General features: G+C 43.8%; 1 protein-coding gene across 3 annotated transcripts in view; it reads left to right on the top strand.

Annotated features, from left to right (window-relative positions):
* Positions 1 to 2,225: 2,225 nt before the first annotated feature.
* Positions 2,226 to 27,959, top strand: part of MIB2 (MIB E3 ubiquitin protein ligase 2) — a 51,375-nt gene continuing 25,641 nt past the window's right edge. For 2 of the 3 annotated variants that reach the window (XM_049815781.1, XM_049815772.1), the window contains exons 1-4: positions 2,226 to 2,356; positions 2,821 to 2,942; positions 18,585 to 18,935; positions 19,416 to 19,587. In XM_049815781.1, the coding sequence (XP_049671738.1) occupies positions 18,689 to 18,935; positions 19,416 to 19,587 (419 nt within the window). In that variant the 5' untranslated portion in view covers positions 2,226 to 2,356; positions 2,821 to 2,942; positions 18,585 to 18,688. Of the gene's footprint in view, positions 2,357 to 2,820; positions 2,943 to 18,584; positions 18,936 to 19,415; positions 19,588 to 27,181; positions 27,467 to 27,959 lie in introns of those variants that run through there. The other variant, XM_049815791.1, reaches the window with a different exon arrangement.

Here is a 27,959-nt window from a genome sequence, read left to right as displayed (position 1 = left end):
AGACTGCTGCTGGGTTATACATGCCAGGTTGGCTCATTTCTTTTCACAAATGTTGCCCCACTAGATGCTGCCCCACACTTTTTTACACACCAGAGAGGTTTGTCATTTGGGGTATCTTTGGTGTTAAGCACAACAAAAATACCACCTCTCCCAAGTGGTTATACACAAAGGCAAAATCTCATCAAAATAATCACAGTGAAGTTTTTATCTTGGCCATGGACTAAGCTGCTGATGCTGTATGACTTTGTGATTGCCTGAGAAGGTGACTTCACAGACAGTCTAACACAGTTTTCCAATTTTGTGTTTTTGAAAAGAAAGATTAGCTGGAAAAAAAAAAAAAAGCCCGACATAACTTACAGTCTGGGCATGCAAGTTCACATGTTTACAAGCAGCACTGGCAAAAGTAAAGCCTAAGTGATATTGAAATTTATCGAGTAAGCACAAAAGAAGCTACTCTAAATGTGAATGGATTCTTTCAGACGATTGATGTTGGCTGTATTAACTTGTCTCTAATGTATTTCTGTGTTTATACTAACATATAAATCTGCCTGGTAAAAAGCAAGCTGAGGGAGGGAGCATCAGTGCATGCCTAGATCCACTTACCACATTCCCAAGTACTTAACAGTACTCATTCTCCATCTTCTGGCCAAAGGGTAAAATGCACTGCAGTTCTGGTCAGAACCAGGTCACATTCAATTCAACTCATTTTCACATTCACATTTTCACAATCACCCCAACGTGTGTGTTTAAGCGGCCTGGCCAACGTCACTTTTACGCAACACAGAGGACAAGGGACACCGAGTCCTTCTATTTGGCTTTTATCAAATAGCATGACAAGCTTGGTTTTGGACAAGCTTTGTACCCTGTAGGCATAAAAGTTACAGTGACTGCTACTATGCTGTGACACTCTTTGTCTCAGAATTTTGCTCTCTTTGGTTTTCATAAGCCCTAGGCAACTCTGCTGCCCGGTGTCTTTGCTTCCTCCTTTTGAGTTTTGGAACTCTAGATAGTATTGCTGATGGGCTAGTGGGAAAAGGAGTGGCACATGTGGTTTTTTGATGACCTTGCTGCCATATTCCTGTTGGCGAGTTCAGGGACTTACCACACTGCAACCCTTCTGGGTTTGGCACAAACATATTACTCAATTTTAACTGCTGTCGATGCTGTTCTTTGCTACCAACGCAGGCCACTCTTTTAACCCTTGCTCTGCTATACCTGTCTACATTCACAAACACTAAATGTAAACCAAAATTTCAATCTGTTAGCTTCAACAGAGCCATGCTTGACGTGCCAGTGATCAACAGAACGGGACGGGCAAGCTTAAACGGAGTGTTTACAAGGCGTCTCTGACCTCAGCCAGGGGTAAAGTCAGTAGAGCATGTCCTACCCCAGACACAGGAGATCCACATGAACAGCGACATCGGTATCACCAGCAGAGAGGCGATAGAAACTCCTAAGCTGCCTCTGCTTCTTTGAAGAGGAAGTCAATATAAAAGTAGTCATACCTTAAGCTTTTAGATTCACGCATTTTGAGTCACGCGTGGTGGCACTGAAGCCGCCACGCGGGCGATATCGGAGCTGTGATTTTGCAAAAAAAGACATACGCGGCAGAAGGCCGTCTGGCAGACAGCAGGTAGAGGCTTTCGGAGCCCTCCTGGCTGCCGGCCGAACGAAGACACACAGCGCCTTGCAAGGAGTTACACCGAACCCCCAAATCTCCCTTACAGCGGCCTAAGTTATCCTAAAACCACCCCAAAACCCGAACACGCAAACGCTCAAAAAAAAAAAAAAAAAAAAAAAAAGAGCGCCCTGGCATCCTCTCACGGTTCGCCATTCCCGCGGCTTTCAACGACCGCTTCGCCTGCGCAGAGAAAAGAGGGAACCATCCCAAATCTTTATTGTCCTGGAAGCGTTTGGGGAACCAGAAACACCGAAGCAACAGCGGGCCCCGTTTGCCAGCTAAAAGGCGGGAGGGCCGCGCCAGGAGAGCTGGAATCGGGCCCGAACGAAAGGAGGAGCGGAACCACCGCGGCCTTACCCCGGCAATCACCTCAGGGGGAAAAACCCACCGCCACCCGGGGCCCGGTCCCGGTCCGCGGGGGTCCTCCCGCGGCCTCCCGGGACTTGTAGTCGGCGGGACCCCGCCGGCGGCGAGCGGGGCGGGCAGGGAACTACCTCTCCCAGCATGCCCCGGCGGCTGTCACCGGGCTGAGAGAGAGGCCTGGGCGGGGCGGGCGGCCCCGGGGGAGCGGGGTCGAACGGCGCCGCTGCAGCAGCAGCAGCAGCGGCGGCAGCAGCAAGCACCCGAGGGGCGGCCGGTTGCCGCCGCGGCGGCTCCTCGGTGGCTTCCCCGGGGGTAAGAGGGTGAAGCTGCCGGGAGGGAGCGGGACCCGGGCAGGGCAGGGCAGAGCAGGGTAGGGCGGGGGGGGGGGGGAGAGAGAGGCTGCCTCAGCGCGGTGCCGCTCGACCGTGGGTGCGAGGCCACCTCACGGCCCTGGGCGGCGCTGAGGGCCGCCCCCTTTCCCTCAGTCCCGGGGATCTGGCGGCCCCGGAGGTGAGGGGGGTCGGTTCCCCGAGGGCGGGGAAGGTTGGGGGAAAGGACGGCCGCCGGGCTGCTGCTGGGGGTGGCTGTGAGGAGGTGCCTCCGCCGGGGTGTGTGTGTGGGGGGGGGGGGGGGGGGGAAGGGCTGCGGCCGGGCTTGAGGCCGGCGCTGGAGTGTGGTACGGCGGAGGTCTGTGAGCGGGAAAGGAGACGGTGGCGGCTGGCTGCGGCGAGGGTGCCCACCTGAGGTGGTTCTCGTGTTTTCTCCTCTCCGCCTAGGCCGCTGGAGTAGGTCTGCTGCTCGGACTCCTGCGCCGAGAATGAAGGAGGGAAGGAAGCAAATGCAGCCTGGTGGCTTTCTGAACAGTTGCCTGGATTCTGTTCTCTCTCGGCTCTGTCAGGTACGCGCCGGTTTTCTTCCCTTTTTCTTTCTTGGGCTAAGCTGGGAATGGGTCAGCTCCAAGTGGCCGGTTTTCTTTCTGCCACGTTTAGCCAGGGTTGAGTCCGTAGCGGGGCGCGTCTGCTCGCTCCTAGTCCGGTTTTATTTCTTTTCTTCTGGGTGGCAAGTGCTGGCTGCCCTGGAGGATGTAAACATACATCCTGTTTTTCTCTTCTGAAACAGGTACTGCAGGTAAGTCCTTACTTGCTAAGGCGAGAGCTGAGCGCTGAAACATTGGCAGTGATTGCTACTGGGCATTTTGTATCACTGGAGCATGTGCTGTGTGCTGAATATAACTCAGAACTGAAGCACGTGTGGCTTTTTCTCTCCTGTGTTTCTGTGATATTTGCAATCTTCCTGAACTGGGAAAGAGTCGTGAAAACAAGGACCAAACTTAAACCTAGGGAAGATGGTACAGCTGCATTGGAAGCCCTACATATGTTTGTTCTGATTTCCCTGCAGACGTTGCATTCCAGAACTTACTTTCAGAATGCAACAAACTCTTAATTTCTACCTTGCTTAGAAACAAGTGAGCTCTGGCTCACCTTCGTGGAGGTCACCTGAGCTTGGCTTTACTATTCAACCTTTTCTGTTTTTGGCTAAGAGCCTCATTACATCCTCTGCACTTCTCTGTTGATGTAGGAGGAGTTTATTTGGCTCAAATGGGATACCATTCTTATTTCTCCTCTGTTTAACAGCTCTTGGTTTCCTAAAACTATTTCCTATGAAGAGCAATGCAGTTGTTCATCCCTCTAGGTCCTTCCTCTGTACATCGTTACCTGTTGAATGTATCATCCGTGGTTTCAGGATATAGATGAGCAAATTGTCAAGGGATGCAGTGACTGTAAATAACCCACATTACTCACATTGTTATGATCGGAATGAGGTTGTGTGTCATGCTGATAATGGAAATCAGAAGGAGAAAGCTTCAATAGCCTTGGCAGAGCTAGAGAAGTTCTTGCCCTATTTTGAGCTTTGCTTTCTGCTCGGAGTTACAGGTGTCTCGGTTTGTGTCTGGAACAGCCAACTTCCACTGGGTGGGTGATGGTTCCCTTCAGGAAGTTCTTCCTTAAGGTAGCCAACTAATAGGGCAGTAGATTGGGTGTCAGGTGACTCGCACTGTAGTCCCAGCTCTGTCGCTGATCTATCTTAAGTACCTTATGCTTGTTTTCCATACTAATCTTGTCTATTTCTGTGGTGGAAGGACATGACTTCATGTAGGACTGGCAAGTCTGCCTGCAACATATTAACGGTTACCTAGTTGTCATTTAGCAGCGTCACCACTGGTTCTGTTTTCTTGAACAATTATTCTCTTTTTAGGCTTCAAAAAGGTAAATATGTTTCCCATCCCTTTTCTCTTCGCACAGCACACCTCTCTGAGTCACTGACATGAGAAGAATCTTCATAATTGTATGATATTTGTGTTGGCTTAATTCTCTGCTTATTATGATATTGCTGTATAGCTTCATATGTTTTGACATTTATTTTGAGTGCGTGTTTGAAGCTCTGTGACTGTGAAAATCCTGTGCCAAATTAGCATATAAAGAATTTGTTATTTTCCTGCTTTGGTCTGCAATGGCTGCTAATCCACTGCTGGGATTGTTTGGAAGAATTGGGAGTCCATGCTAGCTTCTTTCCACTAAAACTTGGACAAATGTCTTGGAAGTTACAAAAACTGTGGAAGTACTACAAGTATGGTGGTTACAATTGACTCCTTCCATTTTTCGCTTGGAAAGGGGTATGTTTACAGCTTTCTAAGCTACCTTGATCAACAAGTGTGTGGCTACACGATCACCATGGGCTATTCAGAGCTGCGGCAGTTATCTGAAACAAGCTCAACTCTTGCCTTGAATTTATGTAGCATTAGTATTGGTTGCTTGCAGAGACCAGTCTTGGTTGCCTATGGTTTCGCTGAAGTTGCAGGCTTTCTCCAACTTGATAATTAAGCTCTCCTAGGTCATGTTGCCCCTGCCTGCCTGTTCCCATCAAATCTGCTTGCCTTGCTCATCATCTCTGATACAGAACCGCTCCTGGGCTCTGGCAGAATTCAGGGTCATACTGAATGTGACCATACCACTTGTGACAGTACTGATCACGCAGTTTCATTTTGAGTTGCTGTTTTCTAGGGATCCAGGAATAGAATGCAAAGTCCTGCGAGCAGACTATTTGAGTCCTAGTTGTTTTTCAAGGATCCTGATTTGTGGCTCATCAAGGGCATTTATGGAGGGGCCAGGGTGTTGTAATACAGTGTGCTTAGAGGAAAACCGATGCAACTTTCAGTACACTTTCACTAGAAGCTCTGATTGGAGAGAGATCATTCAATATTCTTCTCTCCTTCAGCAAAGAGTGAGAAAGTGGAGTCTCTTGTTTCTTGGGAGACTTACAGAATTTAAATATTTCTGCTCCCTCTGTAACGAGAGCTGTAGTGGTGTTTGAAATTTCTGAGAATGTGGAACAAGTCTTCTAGCATTTAGACTGGCTGTATGTGGAAAGTGGCATCACTGAAGTTACGTGTGTGCTAGCAGGACAGTGAACGGCTTCATCTTAGACCCTGATCCAAATTCCTTGATGTGGCTCCAAGGAATGCAAGGATGTGTGCTGGATCATGGGTTGATGCTTCCCCCCCTGCCCCTCCCCGTGACTAGTATGGGCCAGGGTGTGGAGAATAGAACTTGGAGCTAGGATATGTAAGCTTTGTTCCTGGCTCTATATGGAATACCAATTCCATATATAACTATGTCACTATGGCTCCATTTCCCAGCTGTCAAGTGTTCTTGCTTTCTTTAAAGTACTCGGCTACCCAGAGCTGGAAGATAACATCTGTACTTCTAAAATGTACAAACTTATAAGAGAATTGGTGTGTGTGCTGACCCTCAAACCTTCATTAAGTACCAGGCAGGAGAGCAACAGCTAACTACTCAATTCATTCTGCCTCTGCGCAGCTGATGTCTCTCTAGCCAAAGGCATGTCAGGGTAGATTAGACTTAAACCTTTTGATTTGCTTTGAGAGCACAGAACGGGCAAGTTCCAGGCTGAAAACTGACAGGAGTGCAATGTTGACCGTTCTGGAAGCCTGAAGGGGAATCTGAAAGTTGGTAGGATGAGCTATCGAGGCTCATCAGAGATTCAGCAAGTTTTATGCTCCAGCTTGCTGGATGCCAGAGTCTGAAGTAGCTACTTTTCATTTTGAAAATCTGGAGGAAGTTGCGTTCCTAACTCGGATGGTTTGTAATCCTATTGTATTGTCACTGCTGAGGGTACCAGAGTCTAAATACCGATGAACTGCCATATCACGGAACCACAGTACTGTGTCTTCTCTAACCCACTATTCAACCATGTATCTACCAGCAGGACATCAGTGTTAATTCCTCTTGATTTTTTGTACTCCTGCAGTAATATTAGTCTTCTGATTTTGAATAACTTGTGGGGAAGCTTACTGCCCTTCTGGACAGGCAAGGCAATTGTGTAAATAGATTGGAGGATTATGAACTTTTAAGTGATTTAAACCGGATTTTCATGGTAAATAGGAGTTGACGGCTGGTGTGAGAGAGATGCCGACCTGAGCTTTACCTAGGGCTCAACACCATCAGCTCTGGGCCAGATGGTCTTGCCTCTGAGAAATGTATTAGAGCAATGTCTAAGTAAGGGCACAGTTGAAATCTGCTGCCAAGACAGACTTCTTGCTGTTGGAATATTTCTGTGTGGTCTTCTGTTTCTACGTGATTGAAAATAGGTCTGGAAGGGATTCTGATGAGGGCACCTAGTCCATCCTTTTCCACAAGGCATGATAAACTACACCGAAACCATTCCTGATAGATGTGTCGAGCTGGTTCTTTAAGTAATGGAGATTTTCTAGTTTCTCTGGATGGGTTGTATTTGACTTTATTAAACTTTTTCTTTTTTTATATATTGTGACTTTTGTCAGTGTTCTGAATGGGCACAAAAAGACCTGCTAGCAAGTGGAAGGAATGCCAGGTGGTTGACCATTGACCTCTTAATGCCAATGGGCAGAAAAGCGGTGGCAGTTCTTGGCAGGGGAGGGGAGCCACTCAATGCAATGCTTGTGAGGTTTTTTTTTTGTGTTTTTTATGCCACAGGGATCTTCCATGGAGGGTATGGTAAAGTTGAAATACCATTCTCCCATATTTTTTTTTCGATGTAAAGTGAAAAAGACCTTAATTCAAACTTAGCAAATAATTGCCTTTTTTTTTTTTTCTAAACAACATCACCTGGTGGTTGTGTGTGTTTTTGTGCGGGGTGTGTGTTTATTTTTGCTGTAATGCAATGTAAATTTGACTCTGAAATCTGCTATTGAGGAAAAAATGGATTCTCATCAGCCTCAGCTACTGAGCTTTTCAAGGCTTGAGGCAGCAATCTGCAAACTGTCAGGTCCAATTAACGCAAATGGCTAGAGCTGTTTTTCTCCCTCCTGGAGAGAGCACAGTTCATCAAAAGCCAGAAGGAAATTTCATCGGGCTCATGAGCAATTATCTTGTGGGATGTAATAAGAGATCCACTAGATGCCCAGTGTGAACTTTCACTTATAATCACTCTTAATTCTCCAGTGGGCAGATGAGCACTGATTTCACCAATTTAAAGCCTGAAGTTTTTGTGTTCAGTAGAAGCTGGTAGAGGGAACTTGTTCTTTTGTAGGGTTTGACTGATGTTGACTTGTAAATCTGAATTTTGAACATCCCTGACCTGGCAAAAGGTATTCCACCTTCGTGTTGTGGGTTAAGCCTGGTAGGCAGCTAAGCACCGCGCAGTTGCTTGCTCACTTCCACCCCGGTGGGGTAGGAAAGAGAACTGGAATGGTAAAATTGAGAAAGCACGACTTTATCAGGTATGGTGGTTGCTTGGGAAGGCAAACACCGTTACTCCAAATGTCCCCCCTTCCTATTTCTTTCCCCCAGCTTTTAGTGCTGAGCACGATGTCATATCAGATATCCTTTTGGTCAGTTGGGGTCAGCTGTCCTGGCTGCATTCCCTCCCAAATTCTCGTGCATCCCCAGCCTATTTGCTGGCAGGGCAGTGTGAGAAATAGAAAAGGCTTTGACACTGTGTAAGCACTGTTCAGCAATAGCTAAAATATCAGTGTGTTATCAACGTTGTTTTGGTCACAAATCCAAAACAGAGCACCATACAAGCTACTATGAAGAAAATTCACTGTATCCCAGCCAAAACCAGTACACTGTGGTACACCACAACTTATGTTGTTGGAAGCCTGTGACAGCTGTTTATTTTTGACTTACTGGTGGTGTTTCCCAAAGGTTGTGTTTGCATTTGTACGTTTTAAAGCAAATATTGACCTACTGTGCAATCCAGTTTGTTTCATGGGTCTAGTCCCTTAGTTAGCACTGAGCTGATACATTAAGAATAGTGTGCTATGTCTTTGCTCCTGATAGATTGTGTGGCTGATACTGTCACTTTCTGTTTAACTTATTTTGTTACTTGTTGCTTACAAAAATCAGGTCCTTAGAACTTGGTGACAAAACCAGTTTGGAATGAGGCTATGTAGGTGACTGCTTGGTTTTTGAAGCAGGTTCGCTTTTCTGTGTCTGTTGTCATCACAGGTGGGTTGAACTTTGAGTAAAGTGAGAATTGAACTTTCAAGGCCAACTCAGTTCTGATTTGATAGCTCTAGAAGAGTACAAGCTTTTTGTGCGTGCCTTCACGCCCAACTGGAAGAAGTTCTCTGATTAGTGTATTTCTTCAGACTTCAGCTGTATTGAAGCTATGGTTTTTTGAGTCTCATCTGTGATCAAAATTAAGGAGAGGTTGTCTTCTATCTGAGACTTCAGTTGTGGTGGTCCTGGATCTGAAAGTAGGCAGCACTTTTTGTCTGTTCAGCCTCAAAAGTACAGAGGACTTCACAGTGTTCAGGTGTAACAACAGAGGACTCTCAGCCCCAATGTTTGTACTTAAACCCAAGAAATTTTATATTTCGGAACAAGGAAAATAGAAGATGACCCTGCAGGCTTTTTTAAATACCATCTCACCCTTTGGAAGCATATGGGATGCTGACCTTCTTGGGCTGTGGAGCCAGTTTTTTCCTAGTTCATCCTCCTGGCAGTCCAGATGATAGTCCAGTCTATGCAAACTGTTAAAACATGGAGGTACTGCCTTTCCCTCTAAGGGACAAGTGGTGGTGCCTGTGCATTTCATTTTCTTGTTTGCTATGATACATTTTCTTCTTCTGGTGATGTCTTGTACAGTATGAAGGCAGCATGGCCGTGAGACTGAGTCACTCCACAGGGATTATTGTAATCCAATGCTTCTGGCTTTGCCATGGACAGTCTCAGAAGAATCACCGAGTGTTCCTCTGTCACAATTCTGAATGAGGATCTTGCCTTTATACAGTTATATCTTGTGCTCTTCCTTAGTTAAGCAGAGCCCACCTTTGACTGTGTTTCACGCAGCAGCTGGCTCAGTTGGCTTTTGCGTCAACTGGAGCTATTAGGTACTGCCGTAGTTGCACGTACTGAACCCAGAAATGTAAGATGTGTAACTTCTCTATAACTTCTTCCATCTTTAGGATCTATTCTGAGATTGTTTGCCATTTTTTAGGAAACCAGAATGCTGGGGTCAAGCTTCGCAGAAGGGTTTGCACAGAACTACTGTTACTGAATACTAATAAATTTGCTGGTGCTTCTTTTAGGCCTGCATCCTTTAACAAGGTGAAAGAACAGATAGTAAGCCAGCATGATAACCACTGAAAGTATCGCTCCCACAATTTGAAAGGGAAGGCAACGTTCCTCTCACCATCACACCTCAGAGCTAGAATACAATCAGTGTAAATTGAATGTAAAATTCAGTTTAGGCAAAACAGATCAATGGGCTGGCATTTGTAAAGGACAAGTGTTGATTGTAGAGATAAAACGCACTCAGTGGGACCGTCTTTAAGCATAGCGCCTGGCTAGTTATTTTTAGCATTTCCTCACTCTATGTCCCAGTGTTTCAGGATGCGTGCCTGCTCTTACACAGTGAAGCTGAAATGACAAGATATTAATTCCTGAGCAGAGGCATATTAATCACCTGCTTTATTCTGTTGATGTAATACAGTTAAATATACTTGAGAGCAGGTGAGGTATGGGGCATGGAAATGGTTTAACCTTGTGCAGGCTTTTTCTTGATTGATTGGTTTTAACAGTGGCAGCTGCACCATTTTTTTTTTTCTGCTGAGAGTAATTTGTCAGTAGAATGGCTTCATTTATCTGCTATTGATATTTAAGCCACACAAACATCATCTGCTCTTCTCTCCTCTGTGCCAGAGATGCCATTTTGCAGAATTTGGACTAAACAGAAATCGTGACCACATGACGAAAAGTGAAGCCAAGTTATCATTGACACCTTGTGGCTTTGCAGTGGAATATTAAACTACACTTCAGCCAATTCCACAAATCCTTTTGGTGGGCTGAGGGGAGGAATTAATGGGTTTAGTCTAATTTCTAGTGGTTAAGTTTGTCATATAGTCGCTGAGATGGTGTCAGGTCTTCTACCTTAGAACATCTGCTGGTGCTGGGAACTAAGAGTTTGTATCTTCTGTGCTGTAATCGGGCACTGTGGCTTTGCAATGCAACTGGGCTCTCTAGCCATCTCTGTGTTGGCCACAAAAGATCAAACCTTGGAAACTGCCTTCTCCAAAATGGAGAGTGGGGCCTTACTAGGCTTTTAGTCTCAGTAGCTAAACAAGACCTGATTTGACAGTGCTGCTCTTTGTGTGAGCGAGGGCTGTGGAATGAGGTCTGAAAAACAATAAACAACTAAATGGGCCTGACTGCATGTTTTTTCCACATCAAGAAGTGGGACTTGTACTAGTGCTGTGTTATGAGGTAGTATTAAAGCCCAGTGTTTGTGAATTAATAATTTATTGAAACAACTATTCTGAAAGCAAAAAATCTTCATCATGTGTTAAAATTTAATGTTAGCCCTTATATTAGACTTATTTTTCTCATTTAGTTGGGGTTTTTGCGTAGGTAATAGAAAGCACTGTTACCAGGGAGTGTCTTAGAAGAGGTCTGCTAAGAAGGCAAAGGTTTTGTTTGATGAGCGGGGAAGCTGTTTGAAAGTAAGAGACTGCCTGAGTTGAGGAGCAGATGATAAACTTGGTTCTGAGAAATGGGAGAGAATTAGAATATGTATTTCTACGGGAGGACGTTTGGGCCCAATACAAATGGACTGCATAGAAAGCCGAAGTTCAGAGTAGGCAAGGGGGGGAGATTTGCAAGTGGTAGAGCTGGGTATTGAACTGGTGTGAATTGGAGTTGAGATGATAAAATGCTCTGGGATAGGCAAAAGTCTCCAGACAGGCCCCCTGCTAGAAACTGGAGATTGAGTGTGTAGAGTTCAGGTGTGGTGGGAGCCAGGGAAGGCTTCCTCGGGGTTCGAAATTGCGTAAGACAGCACACCTGGGACACTGCAGCCAGCTGGCAGCCGTAAGGGCTAACGGCTCCTAGCCTCACCTGGGAGCCAGGAGGGGACAAAAGCTACAAGGTGGTCTTCACACAGTGGTGAGTCAAAAAGGATTACTTACTGTTTGTTTTGCTGGTTTTCTGGTCTGCTTTTCTTTAATAGTGAATATATTTGTGGGAATTGCGTGTATCCTTGAGAGAAATTACACTGCATCCTGTTAGTGAGAGCACGTGTGTGTGTCTGCTGCTGGGCTGTCCTGGGGTCCTACTGTTTGCTGAGGAGAAAGAAAAGCGAAGGGTAAGTCTGAATTTTAGTTTTATTCCCATGAATACTAGCTTTGGTAATTAACTTAGCAGCTTTGAGCCTCAGTCAGAGGTATTTGATCCTAGTTGTTGACTGTTATTAAAGAATACAAAAGTATTTAGTTCTGTATTGCAGGTAGGGAAACTGGGGTAGGGAACAATGCTTAATTGTGTACATAAGCATTGGCCAGGAATTTAGCTGTTCGATTTGGGTTGGTTTCACAAAAACACTGCTTGTGTCAGGAAAGAGGAAAACCCTGCCAAGTGAATGCCTGTAGGAGTAGTGTAGAGAGCAGTACTGCTGAAAAGCAGCTGCATACCCACAGCAGAAGGTCTTAAGCCAATATGAGCTGACTTAACTTAGCCGTTACACCTAACTTGTTTGGATCTCTGTTGATGTTCCTAGTGCAAGGATATACAATAGTATATCTTGAAACTATACAGTAGTGGTAGTTAATCAATCTAAATGTTTAATGGCTTGATATGACTTTTTAAAATGGCACTGTGTCTCTGAAGTTCCTTTGGAAGCAAGCAGTTAAAATGTGGGGTGTGTGTATGGTGAGGGCTTAAAATAAAATATTTGGAGTGATTAGGAACCACTTTGGCAGCTTAATAATACAGGATGGTTGAAGAAACTGTTCCTGACTGAGTCAGGTGCCTCTCTGCTGCCTGTTTTAGTTGGGAACAGATCCTTTTGATCCCTGACTTGAACTGCAGACTTTTGCTTTTGTGCAGAATCCCAGTGCAATGAGCAACGAGGCCAGCAGGACCACCACCAGTGTCCTTTGGCATCTTGTTGTTGAACTGTCTCCTGAAGAATGAACAAATGTCATTCTGATTGCTTGCTTGTGCTGCAGTGAAATTGTTCTGGATTTCTGCTGTTGCAGGTGATGTTGGTGATGTGCTCTGTTCCAGGCTGTCTGTGCTAGATGTCTGTAAACATTTTATGAGGTTTGCCCAGTCTGCATTGGGATCAAGGAAGGATAAAGCAAGTGGCATTTGTCTTGACAGAGTTCATTGACTTGCAGTTATTTTGCTGATGTCAAGTGAATAGTGTCTTTATGCACAGTGCCCTAGCTCTGCTTGGTATGCTTTCCTCTTGCCTGAGAGAGATGAGTTGAGGATCAAATACCAAAGCACAATTCCACTCATTTGCTAATAAAATTCACAGCTGGAATGTCCCTGGCATCCCTTTGTTCTGCTTGTTAAGTCCTTAGGAGCACCGATCTAATCAGCACTGATCCAAAAGGATCTTTGTCCGTTTCAGTGATCCCTGTGAATGTTTGCGTTCATTTCATCTGGTTACTGCCAACTGCAATTATTGATTGTTATGGTTCTGTTAGTTACACTCTGTTTTCCTAATCCTTTCAGTGCTTTCTCTTGCGTTTCAATGGAAGAATCTCATCAACGGTAATTTACTGTGCTGCTTGTACTACTTCTGCCTTCCCTGTTTCACAGAGAATGAAAGACTATAGAGGTAGCTGGGGTGTAAGCTAACTCCCAGTCTGTTGCAAGTTAATTTAATAAACTTAAGCCTGTGTGTAGTTGTTCTTGTGCTGCTTGCTCACTGTTTGTATGAGAGGGGAACTCTGGGCAGGAGGGGGGTCTCAGAAGGCAGGCTGTAAAACTCTTTAGCTCCTCTACTAATTAAAATAAGCTGCTTTACCCACCTCTGCATTGTGCTGAGGATGCCAGAGCTTAATTTTCTTACTTATTGCATTGTATACCATGTGCAAAAGGTCATGTGGAAGAATGGGTTTATAGCTCCCTAGTAGTGTCATGGGGGCAGCATGAACACAATATGTGTTGAATCAACAAATACTGAGTTTCAAGAAGCGTTGATCTGCCTGGTTTTGTCAGGCAGAGGACAGAGTGTTTTCTCCTCTTAGTGACGTTACGTATTTTCTGTCCCTGAATGGGAATTTATGGAGGAAATCTTGACTCCTGTGACAACTGCCCAGCCCACCCAGGATTCACTAAGGTGAAGGTTTTGCCCCCAGCTGGCAGTCTCTAGCCCTGTTCCAGTGTACCCCGTTTGCATAGTTATGTTCACGTCAGAGGCCCAGCACTTGCATTCAAGAGCATGCACGTGAATGAGAGCCTTAAGGAGGATGCAAAACATTACTGTGAGGGAGTTGCACGTGGTCTGGTGCTGTGGCTGTGGATATCTGGGCCCAGATACTCACGGCTTTTAAAGCATAAAAACAGTGATGCTCACCGAGGTCAGATTCCCTGGAGAATGGCCTAGGCATGTCTGTCTCCAGCTGGCTGGAGAGTAGAGCTGGGAGTCTCTTGAGTGCTGTCTGGAGGGGACAAGGTGGCTCCTCACTCGCTATCAGCCTGATGCAGATGTCGGGGGGAGGCAGGTTCTGGCCCTGGGTGACTGCCTTGGATCTCAGAAGGAAACATGGCTTTTATCTTGGCTCAGGACTGTGGAAACAGGCTGGGCCGGTGCTTCAGGGCCGGGCTAGCCTTGAGCTGCCCCTATAGGGGCGATGTCAGGAGCTGCTGAGGGTTGATGGCAGGTTGATGGCAGGAGGCCCGTTGCTTCGGTTCATTTGCTGTCCCAGCAGCCCGCCTGCCTGGTCTCCGGTGGGAGCAGGGCTCTTCCCCTGCCCTAACGCACCTGGGCTGGGTCCAAAGGATCGAGTTGTCGTGTTGGTTTTAGCGGTTTGTAGCTTGCGTGTGTTTTGTATTCCTTGGAAAAACCACCGAAGAGCAAGGGGATGAAAGTAAGCAGGTGGCGTGAGCTCTTTGGTAGGTGTTGGATGCTGCAGATATTCAGTTATTAGAGAGATCCAAAATACCAGACTGTACTGAGGAGGAGGAGTCAAAGAGAATGAAAATTATAAGAAATGGGGGATGATGTTATTTGCCAAAATGCTTAGCGTAATAATGACTTCTTTGGGGGCTTATGAATTAACAGTTGGGAAAGCTCAGCATTTCAGGCTCAAGGGAGCTGCTGTGGAAGAGACACAGTAATAAAAGTTCTGCTGCAGCCATCTCTCTGTGTGCGTTCACAAAGGATGGTCAGAAACTAGAGGTATATTGAAGTTTAAGCTTTGCAAGCTTGGGCTGCTCTTTTGAAAAAGTGTGTGATTTGCATTGTCCATAGCACTTAAGGAAGCATCCTTAGGATAGGCAAAGCTCTCTAATGTGGAGTAATTCACCTGAGAAGACAATTCAAACTGCAGAGTATGTGTAAAGGAGAAAACAAAGCTGCTTTAAAAAAAAAAAAAAGGAACAAAATCACCTGTATCTTCCTCTGTTTACTGTAGGGTTCAAATAACTTGATAACCGAGCTACAAGCACTGATTTTGTCAATCTGCTTACACCAGTGTTCGGTTCTATTTACTGTGTAGCTAGTACAGCAGCAACCTTTGCCTCTTAGGAGATGGATATTAGGCTGCCTCTAGAGCACCTTCTACCAACAGCACAGTTTTAATATCGGCAGAAAGTTGCAACGATTATTGCAACTAAAATGTTGTGGACTGAAGGCGCGAAAGTATTTTCCCTTTGTTCCAGTTAAGTGTTACTGGGATTTCCTAAGAATGGACTCCTAGATTACACCTGGGCTGTTCTTTCCTGTGTGTGTCACAGTAGATGAGGTCAGAATGTTAGGTCAGGATTCAGAAATATGTTTGTGTTTTAAAATGGATTATTTGTTCACAGTTACTTTGAAATCCCACAGGAAACTGATGTTTTCTCTGTGAATCATTTCTGGCAGCTATACCTATTCCAGCTTTCCTGGAATAATTAGGACCCAGACAGCATCAAGCAAGGAGTATTTGCTTCAATGAATGAAACACATAAGGCTGATGTCTAGCAAGGTTCAGACTGCGTGAGCATTGTAATTCATCTCGTAAAGATTTTGAATGGTTCTTTACTCTGGTTATGCATCACTCCTGCAGATTAGATGGGAATGCAGAATGCATTTGGTGCTGCCTTATGTGGAAAATGGAGTATTCACGTTAAGAAGACAGCCTTCAGGTTAGTGAGCAAGGGATTGCATACAGGTCACTGCAGCACAGACAACTGTTAACTAGTATTCAGCATCACAAGTGTGCAGTTGACCTACAATAGCTTCCTAGAGCTGCGGGATGAGTACATGTGCAGCTCTTTTATGAGTCGTAGGGACCTGCAGAATCAAGGGAAGCTTGATGCCTGTGGCAGCGGTAAAACTCTGTTCCCATCTGGATCCAGGTTATTATGGGCTACTAATTAGATGGATTTTTGTTCTTGCAACTTGCTACCTGTGATATTGACAGAGATTGCTGTCTATTGGCAGTTCCGCAACAAGATGTCTGATGATGTTGCTGTCTATTGGCAGTTCCGCAACAAGATGTCTGATGTTGGTGTGTCATATTGCATCTGTAAGTAAATTCACAGTGCGGTGAAATGATGCATTTCTCCAGGACTCTTTGTAGAAAGTGTCTTCATGCAGCTTTTGTATTTTACTGGCGGTTGAAAGAAGTGATCTCTGTAGCATCGATGTCAGAAAAGTAGTGGGAAGGTGCACTGAGAAAGTGTGGGTTTGCCTGTATGTAGGTCACACATTTCTAGGACCAAGGCAGTTCTGACCTGAGGTTGGTACTCTGCTGTTTGACTGCTCTGTTGAGCATGTGTCACGATATATAGTGTGTCAGCCTGCTCTGCTGTCTTCAGGTAGCAAGGCATCATCCTCCTTTATACTGCAGTGACTTAAATTTTATGGGTTTGTGGCACAGCCTGGAATATTCTTTTACGATGAACAATTTTTGGAACTGGCATTGCCTTCCTTGAAATGCTGAGAGTTCTGAAGCCTGTGATGTTTCATTCATTCCTGGGGAGAGGGAAAAGGCCCACTGAAATAGTGTAAGACTCTTAAGGTTGGGGAGTGGCACTCTCTGCTCGTCTAAAAAACCCTGTGGTGTTTGTTGTTTCGCTCTCTAAGCATGCCATTCCTTTTCCCACTGTTATGACCTTCCCTCACCTTCCACCAGTTCACTTGGATGAAACGGGAGGGGTGGTGGTGGTTGTTGTTTTTAAGGAAAAGCCATGTGGCAATAATTGAACTGTGCTTCTCTTGTACCTTTGTATTGTTGGATGTTTCCATTTGTTTTCTCTGCAGTGTGTTTGACTGTCTTGACTGGTGGATGGCACCCTTTTTTAAAAGCAGTTCTGCCTCTTAGTTAAAGCAATAAATTGTCCATTTTACTAATCTCTGATCTGGAGGAAGAGGGGATTGTACAAAACTCATTAGGCTCTACGATGCTTTCTAAAAACCATATTCTTTCTTTTTGATAATTTCTGCTTTGATAAAGACAGTAAACACTGGTACACCTTAAACTCAGCAATGTTAGCTCCACAAAGGAAGTCTAAATGAATGTATTGCCCAAGGCATCCTTTAGTGATGATTAGAATGAAAGATGACATGAAGTTCACAAGGACATTTGCTTTTGATGTCGCTCTCATGTGAGAGGTGTTTGGACATCACTGTGTCGCAGTGATGCATAGCAGGACAAGTCTGAAGCTAGAGAGATGCTAAAGCTGAGCAGAAATCGGGCTCTTTCTGCTTGCTAGAAACTTGATTTTGCATCAAACTACTCCTCCATACATTTAAAAGGGGATGTTTGGCTGGAGAAAGAGTTTATTTTTAGGCCTCAGTGGTTTCAGTTGCTTTATTGGTAGGTGGTAGTGTTAACAACATGTCACAAAGCTGCTCCTATTGCTGAGTCTGAGTACACATCCTATTAGCCTGTCAGCTAAACCAGGTTTGTCAGCCTGGTTTGAACTGGCTCTGTGTCATGGCAGTTGGTAAGATTTGTGGTACTTTTGGAACCTGCACTATTTGGCCCTTGGCATTCTGTTGTCTGGTGGGTTTTGGTTTGTTTTTTTCAAATTTTGAGAAAATTTTTGATGTTATGGATAGCTTGAGAGGAAGAGGGAGACCCAGGGGTGCCCAAAGATAAAAGGATGCTACAGTAGACTTTTCCAGAAGTCAAAGCAGCAGCTTGGCCCTAAATATCAAAAGCCATGGTCCCTGTGTCGTCATCTTCTAGTAAAGAGGTAAACCGGGCTTTGACAATCTATTTGATTTAATTAGAAGTTGTGGATGTGCTTGCTGCACCTGTGTGGTATTCACCTCATTTACCAATTGTCATGGCAACAGTTGGAAAGGTTATCCCAAGCTTTTACTGATTTCAGCACAAAATCTGCAGTGCTTATTGGAGGTAAGCGATAACCGTTCCCTGTTCCTGCCGTAGCTAGCATGGATAATTAGCAGCAAAAGATTGACTTTTCTCTGACATTGGCGCTTTTTAAAAAACTGCTATTACTTTTGGCAAAAAGACAAAACATTTCTTTCATATACCTCTTTAAAACTTCCTGTATCCCCAAATCAAAACCAAAACTAACTTTCTGGGCAAGAGAAACTCAACACTGCAGTATTATGTGGTAAGATGCATATGAAGAGTCTTCCTGAAAAATAGACTGGTATTATCGTTTTATTGCTAAAATCATGCTGCTGGTGTTTTTCTGGTCATTTCTTTCAACTCTACTGTGCTTTTTTGTTTCTGTTGCCACCGTGTCTCTGGTAGCTGTTACGCATATTCCTGAATTTGAAATCAAGGGCTGGTACTGGAGTTTTGTAAAGACTTCTTGCCCAGGTCTCTTCCCTCATACCCAGCGCTCTAGAATAAGTCTTTTGGCTATTGTGCAGGTATTTCTGTGTCTTGGAAGTCTGGCTAGTTGGTGTATCCTTCCCATCTGTGCTGAAGCTGTGAGGATCCCTGTTTTAAATAAAGTACAGATTTATCTACTCAGCAGTCAGGCCTCTTCCGTAGCCAGGTCATTCTGGGGAAAATGTGGTGTGTTGAGTGGCATCACTTAATTGTATGTTGTCTTATTAGGTGTGCTGAACATGCAGCTGACGATGCTTGATGTGTTGCTGATGATATCGCCTGTCTCCAAGACCCCTTACGTGGAAGAATTTTAGGGGTTGCTGCGCAGATCGATGGACTTAGACCCCTATGCCAGCATGCAGGTTGGGATGCGGGTAGTTCGTGGAGTGGACTGGAAATGGGGCAGCCAGGACAGCGGCGAAGGGAATGTTGGGACTGTGGTTGAGATTGGTCGGACAGGCAGCCCAACCACTCCAGATAAGACTGTGGTCGTGCAGTGGGATCAAGGCAACAGAACCAATTACCGGACTGGATTCCAAGGGGCTTACGACCTTCTTCTGTATGATAATGCACAAATAGGTAAGTGTACCGTGGACAAGAACCACAAACACTAGTGCTGTAAATCCATCTCCTTTAGCATATGTAACACCTGCCTGACGTGCTAGCTGGAATGTTAAGCCTTTTGCAGCTGCTTGTGGACTGATGCTGAGCAGCAGTGTATGCTCAGCCCATTCCTGACAATGAAATTCCTGTTTGCTTCTATGCAAAGGCTCTTCTGCACTCTTTCTTTTTTATCGGTGAGTCTAACTCTGACTTTTGTGGACTTTGTCATTCTGTTCAATTCTGGCATGACTTTTAGGATTAGAGTCCCTTAAGCCAGGAAATGGATAGTTCGTTTTACACATATCACTTTATATTTTTGCATCATCTTCAATACACGCACAGTACATGATATTTTTTTTTTCCTTAAAATATGCTGATACAGTTCTAAAAGCCTGGTCAGCCTGGTTTCTCTGGATCTTGTGTGGATCTTATATTCCTTTGCTTTTGTTCCCCTAGGTGTCCGTCACCCTAACATCATCTGTGACTGTTGCAAGAAGCATGGTATACGGGGAATGCGGTGGAAATGCAAAATGTGTTTTGACTATGACCTGTGTACACAGTGTTACATGAACAACAAGCATGATCTGTCTCACTCCTTCGAGCGCTATGAGACAGCGCACTCGCAACCGTAAGTGATGTTATAGGGGAAGTCCAGTTAACCACTTAGACATTTATAGGTCACTGTTCTATGATAGTGGTCTCCAAAATGGAGTATGCGTGCCCCAGGGGGTGTGCAAGATAATATATTGAGGTGCAGGAAGAACTAAATAGAACTTCAGTAGTACATGTCTGTATAATTTATAAAAAAATAAATGTACGTATATTGGAGAGTGCTCAAAATTTCTTACTGATAAGGTTGCATGATCAAAAAAGTTGGGGGACCACTGTTCTACAGAATAGTGTAAGGCTGGATCTGGGACTTCTATGGAGCTGCTTGAAAAAAGACAGCAAACAGAATTCAGCAGAATTTTTCTGAAAAATTAAATTAAGGTGAAAATTCAAAATGTTTGTCTGCTCTGGTCATCCGCCCCCACCCCCAATTAAATAATTTCTTAGACATGCTTTGCTATCTGCTGTTGTCAGATAACTGAGTGGCCACAAGGAGGCTGACAGGAATCTTGCACTCCCAAATTGTAGATCTCTTCTCAGGGTCTATACTGTTCACTGAAGAGCACCACCTTCTCATTTACTCTGTACTCTGCACATTAGCATTATTGGAAGTGACTGCTGCACTGATGCTTGTGGAACAGTATCCATAATTTTATGCTCATTCATGATGTGCCGAAACACGAGGTCTGTTCTCCTGACCTAAGGAAGAACTGAAAAATAGTCTCAACAGTAGTTTCATTTACGCCTCCTAAGGTGGGTATGCAGATGAATCTTGTAATCCTCTTGCCTTTAGGAAAAGTAATAGGAAGTCAGATCTTGTCTCTGTCATTGATTTTCTTCCCCTTGAAAAATCACTGCTTTGCATCCGTCTCTGGAATGAAAAGTGTAATTACTTTGCTAAAGACGGTGTCAGATTTGCAGCTGTTTTTCCTCCCATATGGGAAGCACTCCCTGGAGTTGATTACCATAGTTTTGCCAGTGTGGTTGAGCAGAATTCTGAGTGCTAGCAAAGGGATAGATGTGGCTGTCCAAAGATGTCCCCTCTGAGCTTTGAGGCTTGTGTTTACCCACCAGATTAGGATGCTTCTCGAGCTTGTGTTAATATGACAAGCCAGCCAGATCCTATTGTGAAATGAGCTTTGTGATTTCATATCTCTATAAAAATATACATATATTTTTCTCTCTCTCTTTCTATAAATATTATAGTTAGCTCCAAGTAGTTACTCAGAGGTGTCTCCTTGTGATTTTAACTGGAGCTTGAGGTACGCTCTGCTGTTAGAGTACATGATCGTCCTTACACTTAAAGAAAAAAGTAGGCAACAATTACTCTAAGAGGCTGCACTGTTGCGGAGCAGTCCAGATTTTCTGGCCTTTGCATGTGTTCTCTATGGCACTGCACAGTGCTGCATTCTCGTGGACAGCAGGTCAACTCTGTTGCCTTTCTTGACCCTCATCAGGAACACCCTAGAATGCTATGGTTTATCAAAAGGCAGATTGCTAGGCAATTTCTCCCCAGGAGTCTGACCCTCTGCAGAACTTGTTTCCTTTTCTGAGGAATCTGAATGGTGAAAGATGTAAATAGAGCAATTTTTCCTTTCAAAGCTTGTATCTGATCTGTGTCCAAGCTGCCATTTGAATTAGGCAGTAGAGTGCTCGCTGTCAGTATGAAAACAGAGCTTGGAAGACTGCCAGTAAACTTGCCAGACCTACTACTGTCCTATGTGAGTTGTTTGACTTACACAAAACACTGCAGCACCACTCTGGAATGTTACCGAAGCACTGGAGGGCTCTTTAGAGGTAGATGTCCACTAGAGCAGAACTTGATGTCTGATGATGCTTGTCTCAATAGCTTTTTGGTTTGTTTCATTTGTTTTTTTTTCCTAAACTGCTTTGTTTTTTTCTGCGAGTGTGGTTCATTCAGTGGTTAGAGAAGATGTGGCATAAATTTTTTTGAGTTGATAAAAGGAAGTCTAGACATAGACTATGATATTAAGTCTTGTTAAAGTAGCAGTATTCTTATTTACGTTACTATGTGTTAGCAGGAGCAATGATCTTCCTAATACTAAGCAGCTAATTAAAAAGAAAAAAGGGGGTGTGTGTGACATCAGGGACACAGCATGAGCCTGTCAGATGTGGCAGTGGTTTCTGGGAACCTCAGTAAGGCGTAAAGGAAAAAGCAGCAGTAATTGTAATTGGGTAATACAACATCTTTCCTGCTGTTCCTATGTGGCAGGAATTGAATGTAGCTGTGCTGAGGGATGGAGAGAAATTAGAAACCCTCAAAGAAGCAGCTTCCAGTTGTGGAAAGCTGCAATTTTAAAGATGAATGAAAGCTACATATTGTGATTCTTAAAAGTCATTAAGCTTTTGGGGAAAACAGGCTGTCAGAAATGCTTTTTGTTTCAGTCGTTTGACTGAGTTGGATGGTAGAATACTGTACTATAACTGCAATGCATATGTGTTTTATGCAAGAGCTTTCATACAGGGAGCTGGCAAACTTAAACAATTTTACTCAGAAATGTCTTGCAGTGCAGGAGCAGGAAGAAGTAGGAACACCTTTGCTTTAATGCAAATGTAATCCTATGGTTTGTTGGTTTAGTGTTCTGAAGATTGCTCTGCCTTAAGAATGGAATGTTCTGAATTAAAAAAAAAAGAAATGAGGGTCATGGAGGGAGATAACCTTTGAACAATGCCATAGAGAGGATTTCTTTGGAATAACAGGTCTGAGCTGTAAAGACACATTGCCTTAGGCAATGCAGCATCCTTTTCAAAGAACAAAAAATGCGTACTTATGACTCACTAGGACTGTTGCTTAGATCACTCATCTCTATTTTTCGGCATAATAAAATAGAAGAGAAAACCTTTGGCAGTTCCCCAAGGACCAAAAAAAAAAAAGCTGCGTGTTTAAGAAGACATAGTTAACTGCTGTGTGGATTTGTTTTTTCTTGAGGTTTTGTTGCTACCTGCTGTGTTTGAGTGGCTATGAAACACAGTATGAGTCTCCTTTAGAGATCAACAGTCTCACCTCCTTTCTCTGGCAGGGAATGGCTATCTCTTGGTTCTTTACAGTGGGCCTCAAACACAGTAGTGTGTTGCTTTCGAGACCCAGGGAAAGTGCTGTGATGAGCACGCTGGAGTGTTAATTAGTCAGAAATCTTATAAGGGGAGTGGATGGAGAGACAGCCCGCCAAATTTGACAGCATCCCACGATCTTGGTTTTGCATAGTGAAGGAGGGGCTACTTATATATCTTGATTGTAGTCCTTGGCTTACCATCAGTGAGATCAAATGTAGAAGAGCCATGGAATGCAGCTGTATTGCGCAGCTGTCACATCGAATGTCTCTTTAACCAAAGATCAAGAGCTGGGAGTTTCCAGTCTCTCTGTGGTCTCCATTCTTACTCCATTGTGAGAGATCATCACCATGCATCCAATCTCGCAGCTGCTACTGTTGCTGATCCTTTGACAGAGGAAGCTAAGGGCTCAGGTAGGACAATTTCAGAGATTGCAGTGTGATGTCCTTGCGCAGCAAATTGCTACCACCTGCACTGCTGTTGCCAGACCCACCACATGGCACCTGTGCAGCTAAACCTAGGCAAGGCCAACACAGAACTGTTTGTAGCAGCTTGCTAATCCTAGGCTTTAAGAGGCCTTAAGCCCAGACAGATGCTGCAGAGGGTTCCCAATCAGTTTTCTAAAGAGGCTTTGAAGACACCTTTACCTGAATGCTATTTCAGGTCTTAAATGACCTGAGTTTGAACCTCTGGTGGCAGGGAGTACTGGTTTTGGTTTTTTTATATTTTGCTATTTGAAGTAATCTCTTCCTGACATCTGGCAATAGCTGGTAGTTTTTATTGGTCTTGTTTGGTTTGAGTTTTATGGCTGCTTTGGGAGAGGCTCTCATCCTTAGTTTAAAAGGATGGATAGCTCAGTTTAGAGACCTTTTTTCGCAATTGTGTATCCATTTGCTTGAATATATGCTTAGTAATTGGAAGATAAATCGTGCCTGTAAGCAGGATAGTAAAGCAAAACTCATCAGGTGTATGTTAGGGCTGGAATAGTCAGGCACGCTCTGGTGAGTTCTGCAAATAAACAAGTCTGAGATAATCTTCCTCTCATACAAAATACCAGTATTACTATATTCCAGTGCAAAAGCAGCAATGGCATTTTGCATGCATCACCTTCTCAAGGATGATGCAAAGCTGAATTTCAGTAGGGGATGAGGTGCATTTTACCCAGGCTGTTTTCTAGACTTTGCTCACCAATAAGTCACAACCTCAACAATTTTTCAAAAGTCCTCTATTTTTTTCTGGAGAACAATGGAGTTGGAGGAGCCAGCAAACTACACAGGGAAATGTTTTGTGTAATCAAGCATAAGAAATACAAATATTTTCTCACGTTGTGTTTTATACTGTCGTCAAAACAGTTTGATGTTATTTTCAGCCATAATTCTTAAACCAGCTCTGTCTAGTCTAGTTACCAGTTGGATTTCTAAATCAGATACATTACAAGAACGAGTGCATGCTATCATTGAGGTATGCATGTGCAATGCAGACTCATTGAAGGCAGCTTTAATAATCCTGCCTTCCATCTGTGACTGCTTATACTCTAAGCCTGAGCTGATAGAGTAGCTGAGTGACAACTGCTGGGTGTTTGATTACTAGGCAATAAAGGGGATGCAGGTTTATTTACTATAGTAATCTCTTCAATATGTGTTATTTATGCAATGTCAGTTTAAGCTGCTAGACTAAGAAATTTTGGTGAGTAGCATTTTGAATCAAATCTGGCTCTTGTGTCATGATGTGTTTGTTTCTGAAGTGGTTTGAAAATGCTCGTTAAGTATTAATGCATTTATTAATATGAATTTATTTATTAGGTTATTCTATTAATGAATTAGTATAATTTTGCTTTTTAAAAAAACACCATGATTTACCAAATAAACTACCTAACTGTGCCTCCTTAAAAACACATGTACATTGCAGAACACTAGGGCGTACCCCTGTACTAGGGCTTCCCTTATTTAGTTTGGCATACTCTGTTTGATTTGTGGAATAGGGATTAAATTTCAGTGACATATTTTATCTTTAGCTTTTCTGGAATTACATGATCAAAACTGTAAGCAAGAGAGATCTTCACTAAAGCATCCTTAATCTTGTGTTTTGAACTAATAGTCACGTTTAAAAAGATGAGACATTTCACTTTGCTCACCAGTGCTTCTGCGTCATTGTCAGTACAATATTCTGCCATTAAAGGCTGCGTATAGACATCTCTGAGAGCATAGTTGAGAAAACCTTCCGTCTACAATAGTGTTGAGTCTTAGATGCACACACGTGTTTTAGTTCACATTGAGTAGCCTTGGTCTGAAATCTTGCCCCCTGTGGCTTTCCAAAACTGAGTCTGATATGGGTTAGCTTTGGAGGTTAGCAAAAAAAGGTAGCAAGCATTTAGCCCAACTCAGACCTTGTGATCCGAGTTATACAGCTGGTTTTGTGAAGAAGTGTGCCTTGGCAAGGAAGGATAGGATTGACAATGGAAATTCTTGGTAAAGACAGTTCCTGAAATAGGTTTCTGTGATCCTGATCTCTACTAGCGTCCTTGCCTTAGTCTGGTTCATGCTTGAGCAATCGGCATCCGCCTGCCATCTGTCAGAATTTCCTTCCTTTATCCTTTGCTGGAAGTGCTTCAGTAAAAGCTTTGCTAGGGAGGATTAGAGAATGTAGAATTTCTTGCATCGTTGACGTCGGTTTTACCTGTAGTTCCTGTAAGATCTTTGTGTTGGCTTTTCTTGAGGTAGCCTGCGTAGATCTTTATATGTCCTAGGAGGAGTGTGGGTTTGTACCCGCTGTGAGCTGAGATTCTAGTTTACAGCTGTGCCTTTCTGAAGACATTAACACAGTATTTATGGTCTGCTACTTTGCAGGGTGACCATCCCTTTTGCTTCCCAGTCCCATGCTTTGTGCTTGTTTCTTTGGATAAGAATTGTCTGCAGTGGAGAAGCCTCTGTCTTGCAAAATATGTTACCTGTGCCTGGTATGAAAGGGCTCTGACTTCTGCAGGGCCTCGGATCGCTACTGGAAATTAAAAGCAGTCTCTGTTTAAACTTCTCGAAGTCGGTTGTTTTGGGTCTCATCTCTATCTGTAAAGCATGGATGATGCTATTTTTCTAGCTGTCTGGAGCGTAGCTCTCAGTGATGTGAAAGGCTATGTGAGCACCTCAGTGAAATTTGAGCGCAGGCAGAGTAATCCACAGGGGGGTGGTTCCAGCATGCTGAAGACAGACATAGCTTCATTCTGTACAGTACATGCTCCCAAGCGTTTTCTGGACTCTATAGTAATTTAATATCATTGGCATTTGTAGGGTAGAAATGGCTGCAGACTTTGTCTGTCATAATTAAAATTGTTATTAAAGGCAATATTGCAGTGATTAAATTTATCCCTAGGGTGTTCTTGCAACACACTAGTAACTTCAGTTGTTATCCAGAATTTGGAGCAAAAGATGTTGAATTAGATTAAAACCTAAGATGTATCAGCTCAGGACATCTGGTTCTTGTATCATTCTCCAGTGTTCCTGGTCAGCAGTGTGGTTCAAGACAAGGTCAAAATTTTTGTGAGGCCAGGGGAAGAAGGCAGTTATGGTGGATTGCCTCCAGCATTTAAGTAGAATGGAAGATGGAGTTTCTTATGCTACTTTCTTCTTTAAGGAAGTTCGGCTTACTGAACTGGTCAGCTTTGTTTTGTTTTCCTGATCTCTAGCCGCAGATTTCACTGAAAGTGGCAGGTAGACGTGAGAGCTGTTGAGATGGGACATGACTGCTGTTTGATTACACAGAAAGGGAAATTATGCTAGGAATCTAATGAATGGTGGCTATTTTGCTGTTTAAACATCTTGCTTAAGCTTCACTTGGTGCTCTGTTTACTACCACTGAGAATCTTTGCATTGAAACCCCTCCCTTATGAGAGTAGGGTTTGGAGGAGAGAAGTATATTTTTATCATTTTGTCTCAGGGCTTGACTAAGATGTCTTTGATAAATTGTTGGAAAAGCGTTCACAAAATACAGTGAACATAGCATGTTGTAGCTAAGCTGTTTCAGATGTAGTACACAAATCCATGCTGGTTTTTGAAGCCAGTCTGTAGTGCATGACACAGTGCAATAAAATGAATGCTGATCAGTGTTTCTTTTTAGCTGAGCTTTTTCCTAGCCCTCTTTCATTATATTCTCTTTCATAACTGCCAGCCTTGATGGTGTTTAAAACAGACAAAATCTTAACCATTCAAAAAACAGTTCTTTGTCTCCCTCCTGTTGAGCTACAATCTGGATAATGAACGTTCAACAATTATAAGATCATGTGTAAATAATCTCTCCCTCTTTTTAAACACATTAGTTTGTAAAGCACAGGTGGGAGATCTGTTAACAAGTTAAGAAAGGTAAAAGATTTAGGCTTTTGATGGATAAGTAAACAGTAAGTTCAAGCATAAGCTTTTTATCCTTCTGAGTCTCCACCTTCTCTCTCTAGGTATTAGATGGAAAATAAATACAGCGTTCTGAGGTCAGCCCTACCCCCAGTAGGCTTCCCCTCCCCTTCCCCTGTGGAACAGCTGCTGAACTTGGTTTTGCTCTGTCTGGTCTGGGAGTTGCCAAGAGCCTGTCAGGAGGAGGTGCGCAATGACAGCTATGGATTGCAGCACCTTTGCAGTCACCTAGAAAAGTGGATTGTACCCTGGGTAAGCAACACAAACAGGTCTATAAGGACTTTGGTGGCTTGGTATCTCATGAAAAAGCTTTCTGCTAGGGAACAGACACTAGGAACAGCACGCACAAACACAGCAGAGAAGCTGCCGTAACATTATGGGAATTGGAAGCTGCTTTAACAGGACATCAGACCCCCTGTTTACTATCACGTAGGTATTTTTTTTTTTCTTTTTTCTTAAGATGGATCTGTGTGTATGCCGGTGATGCGGATTGCAGGGTGGATAGAAAGTTCTGTGTTACCCTGGAAAGTCTAGCCACAACACTGCTGGTCTAATCTGCTCTGCTTTTCAGCAAGTGAACTAGGCAGTGCAGTCTGCAGCTTAGGTTATGAAATGTGCTGAACTCCTTATGACTTTGAACTAGGAGACTGCCTGAGCTTTCATGCTTTCATGCAGTGTACACCCTAGTAATGTCCATAAGCATTGCCTTAAACTTAATGATGGGATACAAGAGCAGCTGAAAGTTGGTTTCACTCTCCGTCTGAAGTGATATCAGGCTTTCTGGAGAACTTACTTTCTCCACACACACACCCCCCACACCCCCCCAGAGGCTCTGTTTTAAAGATATGTTTTAATGGTGTGAGACTTAGATTAATTGACTTGGGTGTTCTTCTTTGGGAAATGTGGATTATAAGTGGCACAG

This window comes from Accipiter gentilis, chromosome 1 (genome assembly GCF_929443795.1).
Source record: "Accipiter gentilis chromosome 1, bAccGen1.1, whole genome shotgun sequence".
NCBI lineage: Eukaryota > Metazoa > Chordata > Aves > Accipitriformes > Accipitridae > Astur > Astur gentilis.
The sequence above is the reverse complement of the archived record's forward strand: the minus strand, read 5'-3'. Positions and strand labels throughout refer to the sequence as shown.